This window comes from Lepeophtheirus salmonis, chromosome 13, assembly GCF_016086655.4.
Source record: "Lepeophtheirus salmonis chromosome 13, UVic_Lsal_1.4, whole genome shotgun sequence".
In the NCBI taxonomy this organism is placed as follows: domain Eukaryota; kingdom Metazoa; phylum Arthropoda; class Copepoda; order Siphonostomatoida; family Caligidae; genus Lepeophtheirus; species Lepeophtheirus salmonis.
In genome coordinates this window covers 15037785-15056710 of record NC_052143.2, presented here as the reverse complement: position 1 = coordinate 15056710, position 18926 = coordinate 15037785, and the positions used below count along the sequence as shown (strand labels likewise).

Below are 18926 nucleotides of genomic sequence, written 5' to 3'. Positions count from 1 at the left end.
TAAAACCGGTGTTCGCTCTTGGGTTGATTATAAAGAGCTATCATTGAGATAGTAAATCCTTTCACAATGTATTTAATATAGTACATTATATTAAATACCATACAGTATACATCTATCTTTAAATACTCTATTCTCGTCCCTAATGAAAACTTGAGGAAAGCAGGTGATGAGAGTTTACCTACCAACATACAATTATTAATTTTGTAAATACTCATACACGATTAGTTTCTTGATTCCAATGGTTAATTTTAATGAATTTAACATACTAAAGTGAATTAAAATATTGCAGTGTCACATAAGTCGTATATGAATTTATTGAATTAAACTAAAATTGAGTAAGTATAATCTATAAGTTCATGTAATCCATTAATACACATATGACACTTTTGTAAATCAATAAATTTCAATCTAGGATTGATCATTTTCCGTAAAATTGTCGTTGAGCGAATCCCAGAAAATAAAGGGATCCCGTGAGTAAATACTAAATACTGTGAAATTTAGTATTTTTTTTAAAGAAAAAATAATATTTTTTATGGTAGCCCGTATGGTCTCATTTCTACAGTTGATTATTATCACAAATAATGTGTGGGTTGTTTTTTTAGAGTCTGCGGGTCACGTTCTTTTGAACTCCGTAACCCGATCCGAACCCCCAACAAAAAAATCTTAAATAGTAAAGTGATAAACGAGCTAAAATTTGGGTGGAGCCTGTGTTGTCCCTACCCACGTACTAAAACTCGACTCGTGCATCACTACTATATGTAAATGCAACTTTTATTATAAAATGTTAGACATCTGAAATGTCACATCTCATAGTGCTTCAAAAACACATAATATTATTTAAAGGGTTTTCAAGTAATATCACAATTTTGATATCGTCTGTTTTGGCGGACTAAACAATCAAGTTTCATAACAATGAACACACTTTTCCATTAATATTTAGGAATAATTATCTATTGGATGTTAAAATGGGACCAACAAATAAAAAGACTTCTCCTAGCTACTGTCTATCAAAATTGTATCGCTCTATCCCCTTGTTTTATTATATACATATTCGACCCTAAAATGCATTCAAAATATGTTATTAAATCGTTATGTTACGGGTAATACGCAAAATGCCCGGGCAATCTATAAAATTTCAAATAGAGTGGTCAATGGTAAATTTAACTTCATTTACATTTCTAGCTAAAATGATTGTGAGTTATTTGATTATTAAACAATTCATTGCAAGCAATTTGATCATTAAGGATTTGAATAAGATAAAATTGCATTGCAAGCAATTTAATAATCTAGTGTAGGGATTTCCAACCTGTGGATCGCGGGCAACATTGTGGCAATATTTGTGTCTTGTTTTCTGAGATACTAATAGGTTTTTCTGTTTAGCTTTTATTCATTAAAAAGCTAGACTGCCAAGCCAGTTAGAGTCTCAGAAAATACAAGATTCCGTAAAATATTTTTCTATGTTTGTATGTATTATGAGTGTTCTACGCGTTTTGATGATATTGCTACAATTTTGCTAAAAAAATACTACTTAAAGTGAGAATGAGTAGTGGGTCACACCTAAACATTCAGTGGGACGTAGTGTTGCCCGCGATCCATAGGTAGGAAATCCCTACACTAGATTATTAAATTGCTTGCAATGTAATTTTATGTTAATCAAATCCTTAATGATCAAATTGCTTGCAATGAATTGTTTATTAACCAAATTACTCACTATCATTTTACCTAATAATTTAAATGAAGTTAAAATTACCATTGCCCACTCTATTTGAAATTTTATAGATTGCCCGGGCATTTTGCGTATTAAAATTATCTATTAGAATGGAAAGAATAAGATATTTTCCTCTAATTAGCCAACTTTTCTCGTTCCTAATCGATCAAAAAAAAAAAAAGAAGAAGAAGTATAATATAGCCAATTTTAGTACATATTATTTTAATATAATTCAAATATCAATGTCTACCATTTGCTTTCAAGTAGTATAGTATTCAATGTAGGTATTAAATATTAAGTCTTTTTTATTCTAAAGGTATTTGATGGACTTTGATCCAGATTTTGGAAATTTGTTTATTTTATTTAGTAAAAATATCAACTTTGAGACCCAAAGATCGTGTCTCTTTCAATTATGACGTAAATGAAAATGTTTCATTCAAAATACGGAAATTTTATGCATACATAGAAGAGTTTATAAATCATTTACCTAAGTTTTTTTAGGTTGATTCCTTCTCCATAATATTTACCTTTTTATATGCATCAAACTTGCATTATATGACAGACTTGTATACCTATTATTATCAATAGGTGTATTATACTGTATGTTTCGGACTAGGAACATATGTATAATATTGTTGTAGTAAAGTTCAAAGTTCGTTCCATTAATATACTTGGCCCCTTGCAAAGTATAAATCGTACAAAACTTTAAACCAGGTAATTCTCAATTTAAATAGTGTTCAACGTTTAATTTAATGTATTATTGTTTATAATTTAATGAAGCTTATATTATGATATAATTGATGGAGAATTTTTGCATATTTTCCCGTACGTGTAAACCCCCATAAATCCCGGAAAAATCATATTGTATAATTTTTGACTACTTTCATAAAAATTACTAAAATATGGGAGTATTCTGTTGAAAATAATACATTTCAAACGCCCACAGTTATATTACTCATAAATACATAATGACCATGTGATTTTAATAGATCAAAATGAAATGACTGTATCAATGTATACTTGGTAATGCAAATGGCCAATGTTGTAATTAAATAATACATCTTAAGACGAAGAAATTGAAACTTGTATAATTTGCTCATACAAGTTGCAACTTGTACATACATAGTAATTTGTACAAAACAAATACAACGTGTATTGAAACCTTTCATCCGGGGAAAAAATAAGAAAAATACACTCAAAATCCGTTAGTAGTTAATCAATTCTTCACAACTATGGAATTATTATTCGATAATTGTTGAACACTATTCACAGATATAATGATAGAAATTATTTTTATTCTTAGTCTGAGAAAGAATATAGGTTCTTAATATTATTTGGCTCTGTACTATTTATAAATTGATTTGAAAATTCAATTACTTTGTTAACAAAAGTATCATAGGTGTACGGTGAATTAATTTTTATTCCAATGATATTAACGGATTGCATCTTGAACATTGAAATTCTAATTTTTAGAAAAATCTAATAGAACAACAACTTCATCCTCTTTTGATTTTTTTCTAACGAATTAAGGTTCTCTGCGATAAATGATCTACTTGTAAGAGTATTGATTTTTTTCACATAAAACATTTACGAATTCACAAGGACATAGTAATTGAGTTATTACCAATTGATCCTACATTATTTTGATGCTAGATCGCATACAACTATTTCCATAATTTATTTATATAAAAAATTATCAATCCCAGATCCTTACTTAATAAATTTGACATTTTGATGAATACAACAATTACAAACGGAATGTGTTCCATTCTTTTCTGGATCTGTTATACATCACTTAGAACGACATGAAGCGAATTTCGAAAACCTAACATTAAGGATGAGATTTTTTGCATTGAAAGTAACATGGAAATCCTTTAAATTACATAACATTTTTTTTCCATATGTACATTTTTTTCAATACTAACATAGTCCTTTTTACCGGGGGATTGTCTCGTTTTGTCGTCATTACAGTAAAAATCGTGGACCAATAGTTTAAACTTTATTAGTGTTAGTGAGATTATTTTCAATCGCAAGTTTCGATCGATTTAATAAGTATCTTGAAACTCCCAAATAATTTTGTATCAAAGACAATAAAATTTTTTTTTCCAACATCAATAGCAACTCAAAAATTACTTTGCGAAGTAAACATAAAAATATCAAAATTCTTCCCCTTTTGCTTTAATTGTTTTATTTTAAAATTGTTTGCGTTCAAACGATAATCTTCTGATATTAAAGGCATAATAAATTAAGTCAGATAAAGTATTTGAGATCTTATCCAAATCCCTTCAAGCAAATATATTCATTCAACATATTTTTATTTAATCTATAATAATTGAGGCCATGTTATTTAGTTTTCTGGTTCGATATATTTCGTAGTCTTCATCCAGATTGTAATTTTCTATAAAATTATCATCATTCTTCTAAGAAAATTGTTCTATATTCAGTATTTGGAAAGTATGCACTCTGTATTGAATGTAAAGATATTATCCGGGAACTACAAACTTTCCTACTGAAAAAATAAATTTAGCCAATTTAAGAATAAATCTCTCCAACTGCAGCTACGGTAAAATGTTACATTAAATAAAATAAAAAAATAATATATTTATTGATAAAAACCTTTTATAATATTATCGTTTCAACCAAAAGGATTGCAACAATGCTTCTTCCTCTTAACTCTGATAATATAAATAGGTAACATATTGCTAGATTTTAGTTAATTATTGAAAGCCCAGGTCTCCAAAATATAATTAAACTATTTTCTAGTGTTGAAGTGAAAAACAACCGTTCATTTCAGCAATATTTTTTTGAATGACAATTTAAATTATAAATAACACCATAAATGCATTGGGATAAAGTATGAATAATTTATTATTGATTCTTGTTATGTTACACACGGATAAATTGAATTAATATATCCAGTGAAGTGTTGTTGATAATAATGTTATTGATTTAAAGAAAAAAAAAAGAAAAGAAAAAGAAATGGAATTGAACCTAATTGAATTCAATTTATAGTAATTTAATACTAAATATTAGAGAGGTTGCTGAATGTTATTTTAAAACTTCCGAAAAAATATCGAAACATTGTAACAATGAGTTGTACTTTTATTTGGACTGAACCAAGGGTAAATCATTTAACCTCATCTAGGGAGATGCGTATTTTTTATGGTTAAAAATCAAATGACATAACCTAATTGACTTTTTATAGTATTACTCCATTTCTATTTCGACAACATCAAAAAATCTATGTGAAGTCATTTGCTACAATTAATATATCTTCCAGCAAGACAACATTTTTGAACTGAAATAAAAAAGTTTTTGATTAAAAAAACTTGCGTAGAGTAAGTGCTTCAATATGAGAGGGATACATATATTACCTTTAACATTTTTCTTCAAGTCAATTATAAAAAAATTACCAAAAGTAAAGTTTAAATCAAACATTTTATCCGTTAAAGTTAGGAGTTATCTTTTAGGCAAAGGATGTACAATATATATAACGTAAATCTTTGGTAGATAATTAAAGAAGAAAGAAAGGAACGAAGGGTTGAATGATGATTACTTGATTAATAATGCCAATATTATAGTTGGCAATACTGTGTATGTGCCCTTTTCATTTTTTCACGGAATATTCTGAATTAATTTTGCTTTTTAACATATTTACTATATGTTTTTGAATGGCTGATTCTAAGGCATTTATCATTACAAGTATTTTTAATATTTTATTTGAAATAATGAAATGTACACATCACAGTATTTTGTAGATTTTTTGAATATATGATAAACTAAAAATACATTTAAAAAAATAAATAATAACATACCAATTATTTATTATATATGCCGGAAAATTTACGATTTTTTTAGGCGCAACTCCATTTTGCCAATGATTTGATATATGTACTTATTTTATTAAGTATTATTACAGAAACTTTAATTAAAAAAGATTTTCTTAAATGTTTCAAAAATAGTTTGTTGTTTTTATATATTAAGTAATAGCAATTCAATTACTGCTTAACAAACGGAATGGGGACATCTTATCACAAAAATACTTTCCAGGATTTACTTCTTAAAATTAAATTTTATATTCAAACATTTCAATGATTATTATATGAAAAAATTATAAGTGTATTACAAGAAAATAGGAATGTAATAATTTAAGAACCAAGGTTAATAATTTATATCAAATTCAGCTAGATAAGCGAATGTGAAACCATTAAACTAGCTACTTGTTAGTGTAAATGTGAAGAGGTAATTATAAATTACCTCTTCACATTTATCACAGATATAATGTATTTTTACAACTACACTACTAATTATGCTATTATAATATAAATCAAAATTAATAATAATTTTCAGTGATGAAATAAAAATGGCACGGACGCAATACTGTCTAATATAATATTAATAATCAATTAATCATCCTTTAACTCTTTGATCCTTTCTTTTTTAATTCTTTACTAAGATTTACGTTACATATATTGTATATTCTTTGCGAAAAAATGTCTCCTTTTAAAGGCCTTTAATACTCAATAATAGTTATATAATATTTAAGTTAATAAAGTATAGATTTAAATTCTTAGTAAAGGTCCAAGGTCACAAAAAGGTCAATTTCTTCTAAATTTTTATTTTAGCTTGTGTTCTAAGGTTTCGTATTTTTAGGGTGACAAGTTAATTCGATCTTCCGTTATATTTTGAGTAAAAAGTTATGTATTATAAAATTTCAGTCTTTAAATGGTGTTTTTGTGGCCTCTTTGGCAATTTGAAAAGGACTTTTTTTAACAAGATTCTCGATTTGTAAAGAAATTCAGTTGCGTAAATTTTTAAAGTTCAGTTGCGTAAATTTTAGGGGTTTACTAAAGTTTCTTTTCTCAAGTGATACATAAGAATATAATCCTTATTTTTAATTTTGAAGAAAATAAAAGTAGCCCTACGAATTACTTCGAATACTCAATCGATCAAAAAACTGTACTGACTTCCAGTTCGAATCAAATAAGTATCAGAGCTCATTCCTAAATTTTATTGGAAGTGGCTGAAGTAATAAAAAGGAGTATTATACATATTGAGTGTCAAAATCAAATGTACACATAGTTGGACCACTCATAATAATAAGGGAAACTTTTTATCTAGGAAGAAATAAAAAATAAATTTTGAAGAAAAATAATTAAATATTCCTGAAGGGTATCAAACTTCAATGCAAATTCCATAACGAGTATTTTTATTATTCATAATGTATATTTTGGATACTTTCGTATTGATATAGCTATATATAAGTTCATTTCCCAGATGGAATCCAGATTAATTATGATTGAAGGTATACAATGCACATAGATATGGAGTCAGAGATACTCTTCCATACTGACTTATTTAGCCTATACTTTTCTTTGAAAAAAAACCTTATTTATAACTGGAAGTGAAGTGTTCGATATTAACAAATTCATAATATATAACACTTCGGACATGATTTAGAATGATTTATTGGTTCCAGTTGATTTATATTCAACTTTCAATGTCCAGGACAAAGATAATAGTATCAAACAAAAGGTGCCAAGGAAAATCAGAGTGCTTGTTCCCAACCAGGTGTTCCTTTGAAATCTGAACACTTACTAATTCAATAATTAATGAAGGGTGAGTGATTGAAATTAATTCCTATTTCGATATATTAAAGCATATGAAATTAGTTACGGGAAAAAAAAAAAAAAAAAAAAAATCATGAGCTCTCTAGTTTACATACAAGTCGAGAAAATTAAACTTAAACAATTTCTATTCGCGCACTCTATGCTTTTGGACATCTCCAGGACTACCTTCTAAGCCGTCAGCAAGTCTGAAAGATTGGAGAGGAAGCAGGGATCTGTCAAATAGGCCAAACTGGATCCGGAGGATCAAAAGAAAACATCCCAGGCCAATCCCCTCAAGTCCATGAAGATATCTCCAGGGTTCACTCCAGACTGTCCAAGAGATTTCAAAAAAAGTGGGCGGGAAGAGCCTTGTGAGGGTAGAGAGCCCACTTTTGATACCAGCAAAGAAAAAAATCTATCTTCTCTGTTGAAATACTCTTTTGAACTCTTTTTTGACAATTTTGGCCCTCCTACAGCCCTGATGCAAACCTCCTTGACTACACCTTTTGGGTGCATGCCCATGACAGAAGATTATATTCGTAGTGGTTACCATGACCTCGGCTGCCGCCTGGAAGCCATCATTACCACTAAGGGAGGATAATTTAACGATTCATATGGCTCAGATAGACATACATGTATTTATAGTATTAATTTTGTTAAAATTCTATAGTTTGTTTATAAACAATATCTTTTCGAACATGAAAATTCAAAGTGTTCAGATTTTAATATACCACTCGGTTAGATTATCCTTGCCTTATGTTTCCTAACTATTTGAGTATTAGATGGGAAAAGGATATATGTAAATGAAAAAGGTTTGTAAACGGAAAGCAAAATTGAACGGCGTTCCATGGAACGTGCGTTAAATGAACGAAATTGATTTTTTTTTTTTGGAACGATGAACGCTAAAAATGAGATTTTAGCATTTTGTTCTAATAGGTCATTGTAATTTCGGAAGGGGTGTAGTTATTTACGATATAAGTATCCTAGAAACACGACTATGCAAAATTTTAAATCGGGGGGACCTAAAGCCTCCACCCCTGCGGACGCCCCTGATATTAATATTCAAGTAAATGTGAATTAACCACTCTAAAAAGTACATGATTATTATTTATGTCCCTTTTACGCAGTAATTATTTTATTTATGTTTATCTTGTAATCAATGGAACAATTTATTTAACAATTTATTCTCTTTGTCCTTCATTTTTGTTGTAATTTTTCGTATATAGATTTGAAGTACTTCAAATTGAGTAGATATTCGAGTTAGATATTATATTTAACGTTACTGGCTTCAATCAAGGGAAATATTATATCTATTAATCTTGGCTATAATGTATTTTTTCAATGTCGCCTAAATCTTGGGGTTTAGTTTAAAAAAACAAAAAAACTAATGGTTTTTATGAAGAATACAAGAAATCAGGTAATCGTATATCCAAAGCTTCATTTATTTATATTTATAAAATGACAGGCAATATTTCTAAGAAATATTACCAGTGATGGGCAAGATAACCTATCTTGTTAATTAATTAAGTTAAAGTTAATAATTATTTAATTTCTTATTACTAGTTTAATTAAAGTTAATTACGATTTCTATGAAATTAACTGATTAGTTATGGTTAATTTTAACTCACCCAACCTTGGTTAAGTTAAAATTAATTTTGATATTAAAAAATAACTATTTAAGTTAGTCCATTGAGAGATTTATCAAGGTTTTATAATATAGATTATTCTGTCGGTCTCTCTGGCTGAAATTTTCTCCACTTCCAAAAGAATGATCAAGAAAAAAAAAAAAAAAATACAGATTCAAGTTACTACTAAAATATAAGTCTAAGACAGCTAATATTGTACATTTTTGAGTTTCTATCTAATTTGGAACTATATGTAAAATTATAAAAATATCGGTGATATTATAAAAACGACATTTTCTTTGTCAGTGATAAAATATCCTTTTTATCAATTTGATGTGGAATGACCCAATTGAAAAGTTTAATAAAACAAATAGTGTATACACAGAGTTTAAGTAAATTATCGGAGAACTAATGGTTACTTAAAGACAGTTTTTTAGTATTTAAAATTAGAATAACAAAATACATTTAACTTTAATTAATTAACTTAATCAAGTTAAGTTAAAATAAAGATAATGCAGTTTAAAAAATTAACAAGTTAAGTTAAAAGTTATTTTTGATAAATTAAAAATTAACTAGTTAAATTGAAGATAAAATAACGCTGTTTAAATAATTAACTAGTTAATTTAAAAGTTAATTAACTTATCTAAATTAAGCCAAGTTGTATTAACTTGTCCAATTCTGGATATTTCGATCAATTATAGACATTGAATTCAAATTTCTGGGATGAATTGAAATACCCCAGACTGTTAACCGTAGTTTAAAAACTCTGTTTTATCTACTTGACTTAATTTGGCCCAATATTGTCATGGAAATATAATTTATTAATTTCCTAATTCTATAAATGTGGCGGTGAATTTTGGCTACTTTTAATACAATTAGCGGTGATTATAAAGGATTAATCAGGATCATTTGTTCGCTGAAATGGACTATAATTTGTTGGAAAATTAATTACATTTCCAATTTTGAGAAAAATTATTCTAGTTTCCTTTTAAGTTGACTTGCTACAAATATTCTATTTTATTACAATGACTCAGTACTATTATGAGTTGGTCAAAATTATATACAAGATTTTAATAATTAATTATGACTTAATTCAACTATATTTGCATATGGGATTTAGAGAAGATCAATATGAATCACAACGGACATCGCTATCCTACTTCTGTGAAAATAAAATATTGTTATTTTTAGTCGGCTATTAGTGTTATGAACTTTGGATTCATTAATTTTTTTTTATGATTCCTATAGACATTTCAGACAAAAAAAAAACAACTTTGGCGATCCAGAAATACATGAAAGCTTTCTAGTTTTTCTGCATTTAATTTTATTTAGTAATTTCATTTGGGGTATCAGACTTTTTTTATGCCCCAAAAACTGTACAGCTTCATTTAACGAGCGCGCAGGTGTGTGTATGTATACTGTACAAGCTTGGTACTACCTTATAATTGGAACGCTGAACGAAAAAAGATAAATTGAACGGAACGCTTACAAGCTTAAATAACCAATGTAATTACTAATTACATTGGTTATTTAATGATTTCAATCAATCATTCAAATAGCTACATTTAATAGTATTTAAATGACTAGGATATATACTTGGATTTAAAACCGCATTTAATGCCAAGCATTCTACAATGGGACTTTATGTAAACAATTAAATCTCAAAGTGACCACTCTTGGGCTCCACCATGGGATCCATCCTAGGCTTGAAGGTTTTGCAAATCTTCTTCACGCATTCCTCCGACATATAAGACCACTCGTTCTGCACGAAAGCCTTTAGGGCATCCACATTAACACGGGAGGTGGCACATGCCTTGCTCTCGTTTGTACTCCAGATCCCATAGTAAAGAGGTTTGTAGTATGGGGTGGACGGACATTGACAAGGGTCTGAAATTCGTCAAGTTGTCTTCACATCACTTTTGAGTTTTTTTGGCCTAATGACCTGGGCAGAGTCTTATTGGAAAACATAATTGCCCTTGGGGTTGTTGGCAGTCAAGCAGGGCAAGACCACTGTTTCCATTACCTCCAGGTATTCGTCTTTGCTGATCTTGAGGCACTTTGGAAACCAATAAGTCCAAGAAGAACGCTGCCCTTTTCTAGTTTTGCTCACCACTTCCAGGCTTACTTTCTAGTATGTCGTTGTTGTCAGCTTTTTAATCATGGTAATAAGACTCTTGCAGTAGGGAACAATGCCGGAGATCTCCTCATAACTCATTCCTGCGTCAAGAAGCGCTGACACACAATTCAACCCGTTGAGCAACTCTATATGTTAGTAAATAAAGTCCAGAAGCTGCCAAATACGCGTTGGTAATTTTGAAGACCTATTGTCATCTTTCAACAAAGGATGGAGAAAATTGACTAGGGCTATACTTTGTTCGACTTTTCCACCTCCCCAGAAGTTCATTAATGAGGACCACAAGGATCATGCTAATAATAATTAAAACTGCTTACCAAATATCAAATAAATGTTTATCAAATCAAAACTGTGATAAACTTAATGAGGCTGGATCAGGGTTAAAAAATAATCGATAGTGAAGTATTAAAAGACCTCTAAAAAACCCAGTGTAGTCTCTCAGTTGGGAATAATGGCGTAATCGGTCAACTATCAGTTAATTTTAAGTATTTTTTTCTTCTCTTTTCGAAGTATTAGCCTGTTCTAAATTGATTGAGACAAATTTTTTGAAGGAAAGGGGAAGAGTTATTTACAAAATTTCAACAGGATCGATTTTTCATGAATTTTATGCTGGAAAAAAATTCCATAATTATTCAGAGACTAAATAGTTAATGCCTATATACCATATTTGCACATGTTTCTCAATTCTTCGCTGATCATGGAGACTGAAAATTTTCGCTTGTATTTTTTCATACCCTACAAACTGGGCAAACAGTCTCTGAGATCCACATTGACCTCACTATCATTTACCCATATCACCCAAGTCAAGTACCTGGCAAGGAACACACTCCGATTGAACGTTCAAGAGGTTTCATTGGGTTTTTCCTTACCACTCACAGTGGTTTTTAGAATCCTGACTGATGATTTCCACTTCAAAAACCTTTTCAGTGTGTGGGACAACGCACATTCTGCATATACAACGACACCAGGCAGTTCAGCGGGTGAGTAAGTTAGTGAACGAAGAGGAGCATGCCAGGCAGTTTTGGGAGTTGGATATAATTATAACTTCAGTTTTCATTTGGCAATTGATATTTTCATTTTTATTAAAATCGTGTTGGTTGTTGAATAGAGATTGCATCATGTACATTTTATTTTTAAACTCTTTATTGAATGGTCATAACGTGTTAGAGAAAACTACATGATCACAAAAATTACAAAAAATATATCTTAAATATTTTATATTTACACAATGCTTATGAATTAAATGATAATTTATAATTAATACCTATCCTTGCAAATATATCACTAATAAAATCTAGGAAACAGAAACAAAGAATTTATACACAATTATAAAACTAATACAGATAATTTTTATATTAATATTTATTTGTTTCTCTCTAAAAAGAAATGATTGTTCCAATCTTCACTCTCAGTCTGGGCCAAAAAATTCTCCCTGGGAGAGTAACTATCGGTGAATACGATGGAAAACATCCATGTTTAACAGCAGCAACTACTGCAGAAAAGGTAATACTATCTTTAAAGGGTTTTTGGAGCACAAAATGTTACATAATCCATCCAACTCCAGGTCTTTATTCACAATCCACATAAAAAAATGGGACATCAAAGTACTCAAGGTAATTTGTAGCATTGTAAGAGAATAATATTTGTTCGTTTATGCTTTGGATTTTGTATGATTATTTTCACTTAAAGATGATTAACATTATTGAACGTAGGACGTAGGTAGATCACAAATTTGTTCCACCTCCAGGGCCGGCTTTAGGAATGACCATGGTGAATTTCTCTTTGAAAAAAGGTAAATCAAGCAAAACGTAATGAATTATGAAATACATATAGAAGTTTATTAAAAAATGTTACAATAAAGCCTTAACCTTTCCTAAAGATCCTAATCCCTTACTCGGATTAGGATTTAGGCCTTGCATTATCCGTTTCGTATAGGCCCTGTATCTCCCTATCCTCTTGTAGAAGTCACATTGAGCAATAAACAGAGGTTAAAGAAATATTAAACTTTTAATTTACTAAAGCTATCATCATTATTCATTATTAGGGAATACTCTGACAGCTGTTTTTTAAAGGTTGGTACTAACTGAAATTGAGATGAATTAAAAAAAAAAAAAAAAATAGCCCCATCAATCTGTCAAGGGCAGGACTTTTCAGCCTATATTTTATTAGCAAGTATAAATAGGCTGGAATTACTCTTATGTCGATCCTCAATTCTATTCAGAGTTCAACCAAAACTTACACTTATAGCCCCCGAGCAAACCCACATTGTTACTCATCATCTTTCAAGAGCACACACACTAGTTATTACTTAGATATTCTGTCTTCTAGAATTAAATAATAATGACAACAGCTTGTTCAGATTACCAACCAGAAATAGCCGATCCCGCTTTCTAGCACATTGTTTATCCATCTCTAATCATTGTTAGAAACGGAGTGGGACTTGTGCTTATTTCCTTCATCCCATAGCTACTCGCAGCTAATTTAATGAAATGTCATGACAGCTAAGCTGTTCTCCACACAAACGTTTTTCAAATTGTCAGGGTGACCACATTCATTTTCGTTTTCTTTTATTTTTGTACAGACCAACATTTAATTTTATTTGAATCTTGAGCAATAAACGTAATATGTACACAGAAGTGCTCCCTTGGGCTTTCAGATCACTCAAAAGAAAGCATATGAAATGTAAGACGCCCAATTTATGTACATACTTATCTACTTATGGTTATTATATGTACTATATATTAAGATGTAGGGAATTAATGGGAAGCACTATAAAAAAGAGAAATAATAATCAATTTAGAATAGCACCCATAAGCATCTATGTAACAAATATTTTTGATACATTGGTAGTCATACATATTCAAGAAGTAGGTATGTACCACCAACCAAGATAAATATACATAAGTTCATTTCCATTTATTTGAACCTATAAGAATCAAGGACAAGTTTTGTAAAGCGAATGAGTCCATCTGCGCATGAGATAACCCATTTGAACATCAATCAAAAGGTTACATCCTTGATGAGTGGGAAAATGAGGAATGATTCGGATAGAGACTATTTGATGATAGGAACTCCCACCAATCTTCTTGCATTTGATGTTCATGACAATAAAGACGTATTTTACAAGGATATCGAGGACGGAGTGAATACAATGACCATTGGGAAGTTAGGAGATGACTCCAGTTCCACCTTGGTGATCATTGGAGGTAATTGCTCGATTCAAGGTTTTGATGCATATGGAAATGATCCTTTTTGGACAGTGACTGGAGATAATGTTTCATCAATGATGCTTATAGACCATAATAGCGATGGAAAAAATGAGGTAATGAATGGGTTGTTTCTTTTCAAGCAACTATGAACTATTTTTTCCTCATAGTTGATTGTAGGTTCCGAAGATTACGAAATAAGAGTATTTGCGCAGGATGAAATTTTATTCGAAATAACGGAAACAGAGTCTGTGATCGGTCTTACTCCCTTGAAAGATGGATCATTCGGATATGCTCTGGCAAATGGAACTGTGGGGGTGTATGAAAAAAGTACACGTTGGTGGAGAATTAAGTCAAAAAATGGAGCATCCTCTATTTTTGGATTTGACATCGATGGAGATGGAGTGGAAGAGCTTGTAACAGGATGGAGCTCAGGTAAACTAGATGCAAGAAACAATCGATCTGGTGAAGTCATCTTCAAAGATAATTTTAATCACCCTGTTGCTGGAATTACAAAGGCAGACTATCGCTCAGACGGAAAAATGCAGTTAGTTGTTTGTGGATCTGAGGGTGAAGTTAGAGGATACGCACCCTTGATATCAGAGGGATCGAGACAGGGAATGTTACTCAATAATGATGAAGAGCATTTAAGGGAATTATCAGCCAAAAAACAAAATCTTCTTCTAGAATTAAAAAATTATCAAGAAAATCAAAAGTTTTCAAATACTGATAAGTTAACAGCAAGAAGCGATATTTTATCTGCAGGAGTTGGTGTGATCCCTGCTCAAACTCAACTTCAAACTTCTTTAATAGCTAATTATTCAGGAACTTCTGCTGTAATATAAATATACCAAATATTTGATTAAATCTATATTTAATTCATTCGAACCTTATTTCAGCCTCATGTGGAGCTATCATTGAGCACTACGAATGAAACTATTATCAAATGTGTTCTTATATTTGCCGAGGGGATATTTGATGGAGAATGCTTCGTTCAACATTACAAAATCCCTGAATCCAACGTCAAAGTAGCTATTGTACCTCCAAAAGACATTCCCGTCGACTTACACGTCAAAGTGAGTAAATGAAATATATTTAACGTATGAAGTAATAAAATATCAACTAGGCATTCATAGGATACCCAAACAGTAAAAACTTTCATGTGTTTGAGTTGACACGCCAACTCCCTCGGTTTTCTATGTATCATTTATTGACCAAAGAATCTACTGACTACAAGAACCTACTCCCCTCTGGACACATACACTTTAAGGTTCGTAACCTACCAAGATTCATTTTGTAAATGAGATTTATAAAATATTTTACTGCTTCTCCTAGTTAAACGAAAGAATTTCTAGAATCATCATTTGGTTAAATCAAACATTTTTACTCGAAGATGAATTTGAGGCTCCTATCCCATCCAATACGGATGACTTTGAAATCAAATTTGTATTTTTAAGGAAGTTAGAGGAGTGTGACTCAGAAGACGAGGCTGAGAGCGAGTTAAAAAATTATCTAGGAATACATTTCAAAATGACTTACACAGGTGATGTCAACTTATACAGTGATTCCATTGAGGTTGCTGGAGACTTCATTCAATCCCTTGCCGATTTTCTTGGATTGGATGATCTAAGATCCGTAGTTGACTTTCCAAATGAGCTAATTAAGCTTCAAGAGTATTTATTAGCTGCAGAAGAACTGCAACTCACTCGCCAACGTTTGTCTGCAGAAATGGCCGATCATTCAGGAATAGTAAGGACGTTTGTAGTGAGAGCAGAAGATTCTCGGCTCCTCTCGGACATGTATGTAATTTATACGCTTAAATAATTTCCGTTTTGAATGTAATATGAATTGTTGATTTTTTTTTTTTTTTTTTTTTTTTTTTTTTTAGAAAGAGCGTTCGGAAATGGTACTCACAATTGTTTGAAATTAATCGAGGAATGATTTCCAATTATAAAATTCGATGTCATAACCATGAAAATCTCATGAACACATTGAAAAATGTCAATCAAATAATTCAAAAACTTGCACGACTCAGGGGTAAGCATTATTAAATTATATATTCTGAAGGTTTAATCACATTTCTTTATTCACAAATAGTTGGAAAAACAAAGTCAAATATCATAACAGACTCCAGGACTGCAATCAAAGATAATAACATACCTCAATTACTCAAAGTTATGAAGTATGGTGATCCAGTTCAGTAATAATTGTAATGTCAATGAATAGGCAATAATTTAAATCAATTAATTTTTTTTAAAGATGAATAAATGAGATGATTATATATGTTGATTCATTTGATACCAGTTATAATTTAGAGCTCTCAAATTGATTCAGACGAATTCATTTTTTCATTATTATGATATTTAAGTTTTTCCTCTTCTGTGGAAATCAGATCTTCATCATTCATCTCATTTGCCTTGGATTTAGTGTAAGAAACCTGTTTGAACTCTGCACAAGAATTGTGTTTTTCTAAGATCCTAGCTTTCTTCATGATTCTTTCCTCTTCTTCCGTTACCAGAGAAGAAAACTCACATATTAAATGATTGATTTCTTGCTGAACCTCTGAGAGCATTAAAGTATCTTCCTCTAATCGATGTATCTTTTAGAATAAATACATATTGGTTTAACTATTCCTCGACTTTGATTAGTTACTTTGATAATTTCATAAGGCATGAAAAAATGAAAAAAAATATAAAGTGCCTTCTATGTGAGAAACAGTGGCACATGTTACTTTTAATTAAAGAATATTATCCTTTAGGGATTTTTTTTATGTTGCTGCAAGACGAGGCCACTCTCTGTCACCTTCTTTACAAACTAATATAAGTAAACAAAACTTATGCCCTATTGAAATATGTAAATATAAATTTTTAAATATGGATTTTCACATTCATTTCGGAAAAATTTACGTTCAGGGACTTAATTGTTAATTTATTTCCGTTTAGTCCTTCATTTTTTTTTAAACGAAACGACGTCCATGTGATCAGTTTTCTTCTAAATTTAGTTGACTATTGTTAAACTTATTTACTCACAAGATGTCCCTAATGAAGTCAATTTTGGCACAAATGACACCACTTTATCATTTTTGCTCGTGACGTATGCAACATTTTTTCTACTGTATGGAGAATTCACTTTATAAATCCAATGAAATGTGTGAATTCAAGGAGGGGGCGTAGGCATATATGTTGTGTACAAGTTGCGATATCTATACAAGTTGTAACTTGTATAAACAAATTGTACAAGTTGCAATTCCTTCTTCTCAGAAATGTATTGGTTGATTACATCATTGATCATAATCAAATTAGCCAACTATATATTCATACTTTCCTTAATTTTGATTTATTAAAATTACAGGGTTATTATGTATTCATTAGTAATATAATCGCAGGCATTTGAACTTAATAATTTGCTACAAAATACTGATATTATTAGTAAAATAGTCAAAGTTTAGATTTGCTTATACAAGTTATAATTTGTATAAAATAACAAGTTGTACACAGCATATATATAATTAATTATATCTTCAGCACCCCCTAGAAGACAAAATGTATTCTCGTAGTCAAATAAATTTGGACAAAATTGATCATGTTGTCATTGTTTTGCCAATTAATTTTAGCTCAGTTCAAGAGGTAAAAGAAGCCTCTAGAAACCAAAACAAAAGAAACGAAGAAATAAACATTATTTAAGGGGTTTCCCGGCAAACAACCCTTTTGCAAATTGTCTCTAAGAAAAATGTACATTCGGCAAATTATCCTTTGACAAAATGTCCGTTGGGAAAATTGTCCCTCCGCAAATTTTTTTTTCGGGCAATTGACCTAGAATCGCTTAGTACTAATAAGTCAAAGGAATAGTTAAAGGATAAGTCTCTGGCTTATTATTTTTTTCTTACTGGAGGATCCCAAACTGTTTCTTTGGAATCGTTGTCACTCTGAAAATCAAAAATGTATTTATTAATACTTTTATAAATCATGTGGATGTTAGTTAGGGGGTCCGCAGGATTATATTTGGAGGGGGGGGGTGGAATTTTTTTTGTGAAATAAATCCAGAATTTAAATTTTTGGAAAAAAATTTTAAATATTAATTTTTGCCAAAAAATTCAAAAATCCACAGACATTCACAAAAAAAAATTTGGATTTTTTTTTTTCCTCAAATTTCAAATTTAATATCATATATTAAAAAAAAATACATATTAAATTTTCGAGTACAAAACCTAAATTCCTTAATTTTTAAGCTCCTTTGGACGCCTCTGGTTTAATGTTTACATACAGAACGTAAGAAATAAGGAAAATAGAACAAAAAGATGGTGGAAAGGGAGAAAAATATATGTTTCGATAGAGAAAGGTGAAAAGGTTGTATGTGCACATAATTAATAAGCTGCTTTATTTTTACAAATTTCATCAACATTTAATTTATAATCCTCTTTTTATATTGATTTTGAATACATTGTGTAAGTTTTCCGTCACGTCATACTTTATCTTTCCATCTTGAAATTGGAGACAGCGAGAGCGGATAGTTGAAACTCAACCCTCGCAACCTTTTAATAATAAGGAAATAACTTTGCACAGTTAAGAATATATTATGAGAGTGGGTTTTCGATTCATTTGGACAATTTACACTTTGGAGGATCATGAAAGTAAATGGAAGGAG

The 18926-nt window shown here is 30.3% G+C and overlaps 2 protein-coding genes across 2 annotated transcripts in view; one reads left to right on the top strand and one right to left on the bottom strand.

Annotated features, from left to right (window-relative positions):
- The first annotated feature begins 170 nt into the window (after positions 1-170).
- On the top strand, positions 171-16561 carry LOC121128099 (BBSome complex member BBS2). The gene is made up of 10 exons (XM_040723668.2): positions 171-335; positions 12461-12579; positions 12641-12689; positions 14010-14398; positions 14453-15118; positions 15182-15358; positions 15409-15552; positions 15618-16081; positions 16171-16319; positions 16380-16561. Exons 2-10 carry the CDS (start codon positions 12463-12465, stop codon positions 16484-16486), a joined length of 2262 nt encoding a protein of 753 aa, XP_040579602.1. The 5' UTR covers positions 171-335; positions 12461-12462; the 3' UTR covers positions 16487-16561.
- The window catches only part of LOC121128098 (uncharacterized), a 25505-nt gene continuing 22899 nt past the window's right edge, over positions 16321-18926 (bottom strand). The window contains exons 4-5 of the mRNA XM_040723666.2: positions 18169-18207; positions 16321-16881 (exon numbers count right to left, since the gene is read on the bottom strand). Coding sequence (XP_040579600.1) covers positions 16603-16881; positions 18169-18207 — 318 coding nt within the window. The 3' untranslated portion in view covers positions 16321-16602. The remainder of the gene's footprint in view (positions 16882-18168; positions 18208-18926) is intronic.

Coding starts and splice junctions, on each gene's coding strand:
- LOC121128099 (XM_040723668.2), top strand. CDS start 12,463: ATGATTGTTCCAATCTTCACTCTCAGTCTGGGCCAAAAAATTCTCCCT. Junction 12,580..12,640: donor CAGCAACTACTGCAGAAAAG/GTAATACTATCT, acceptor ATCCAACTCCAG/GTCTTTATTCACAATCCACA. Junction 15,553..15,617: donor CTGGACACATACACTTTAAG/GTTCGTAACCTA, acceptor TGCTTCTCCTAG/TTAAACGAAAGAATTTCTAG.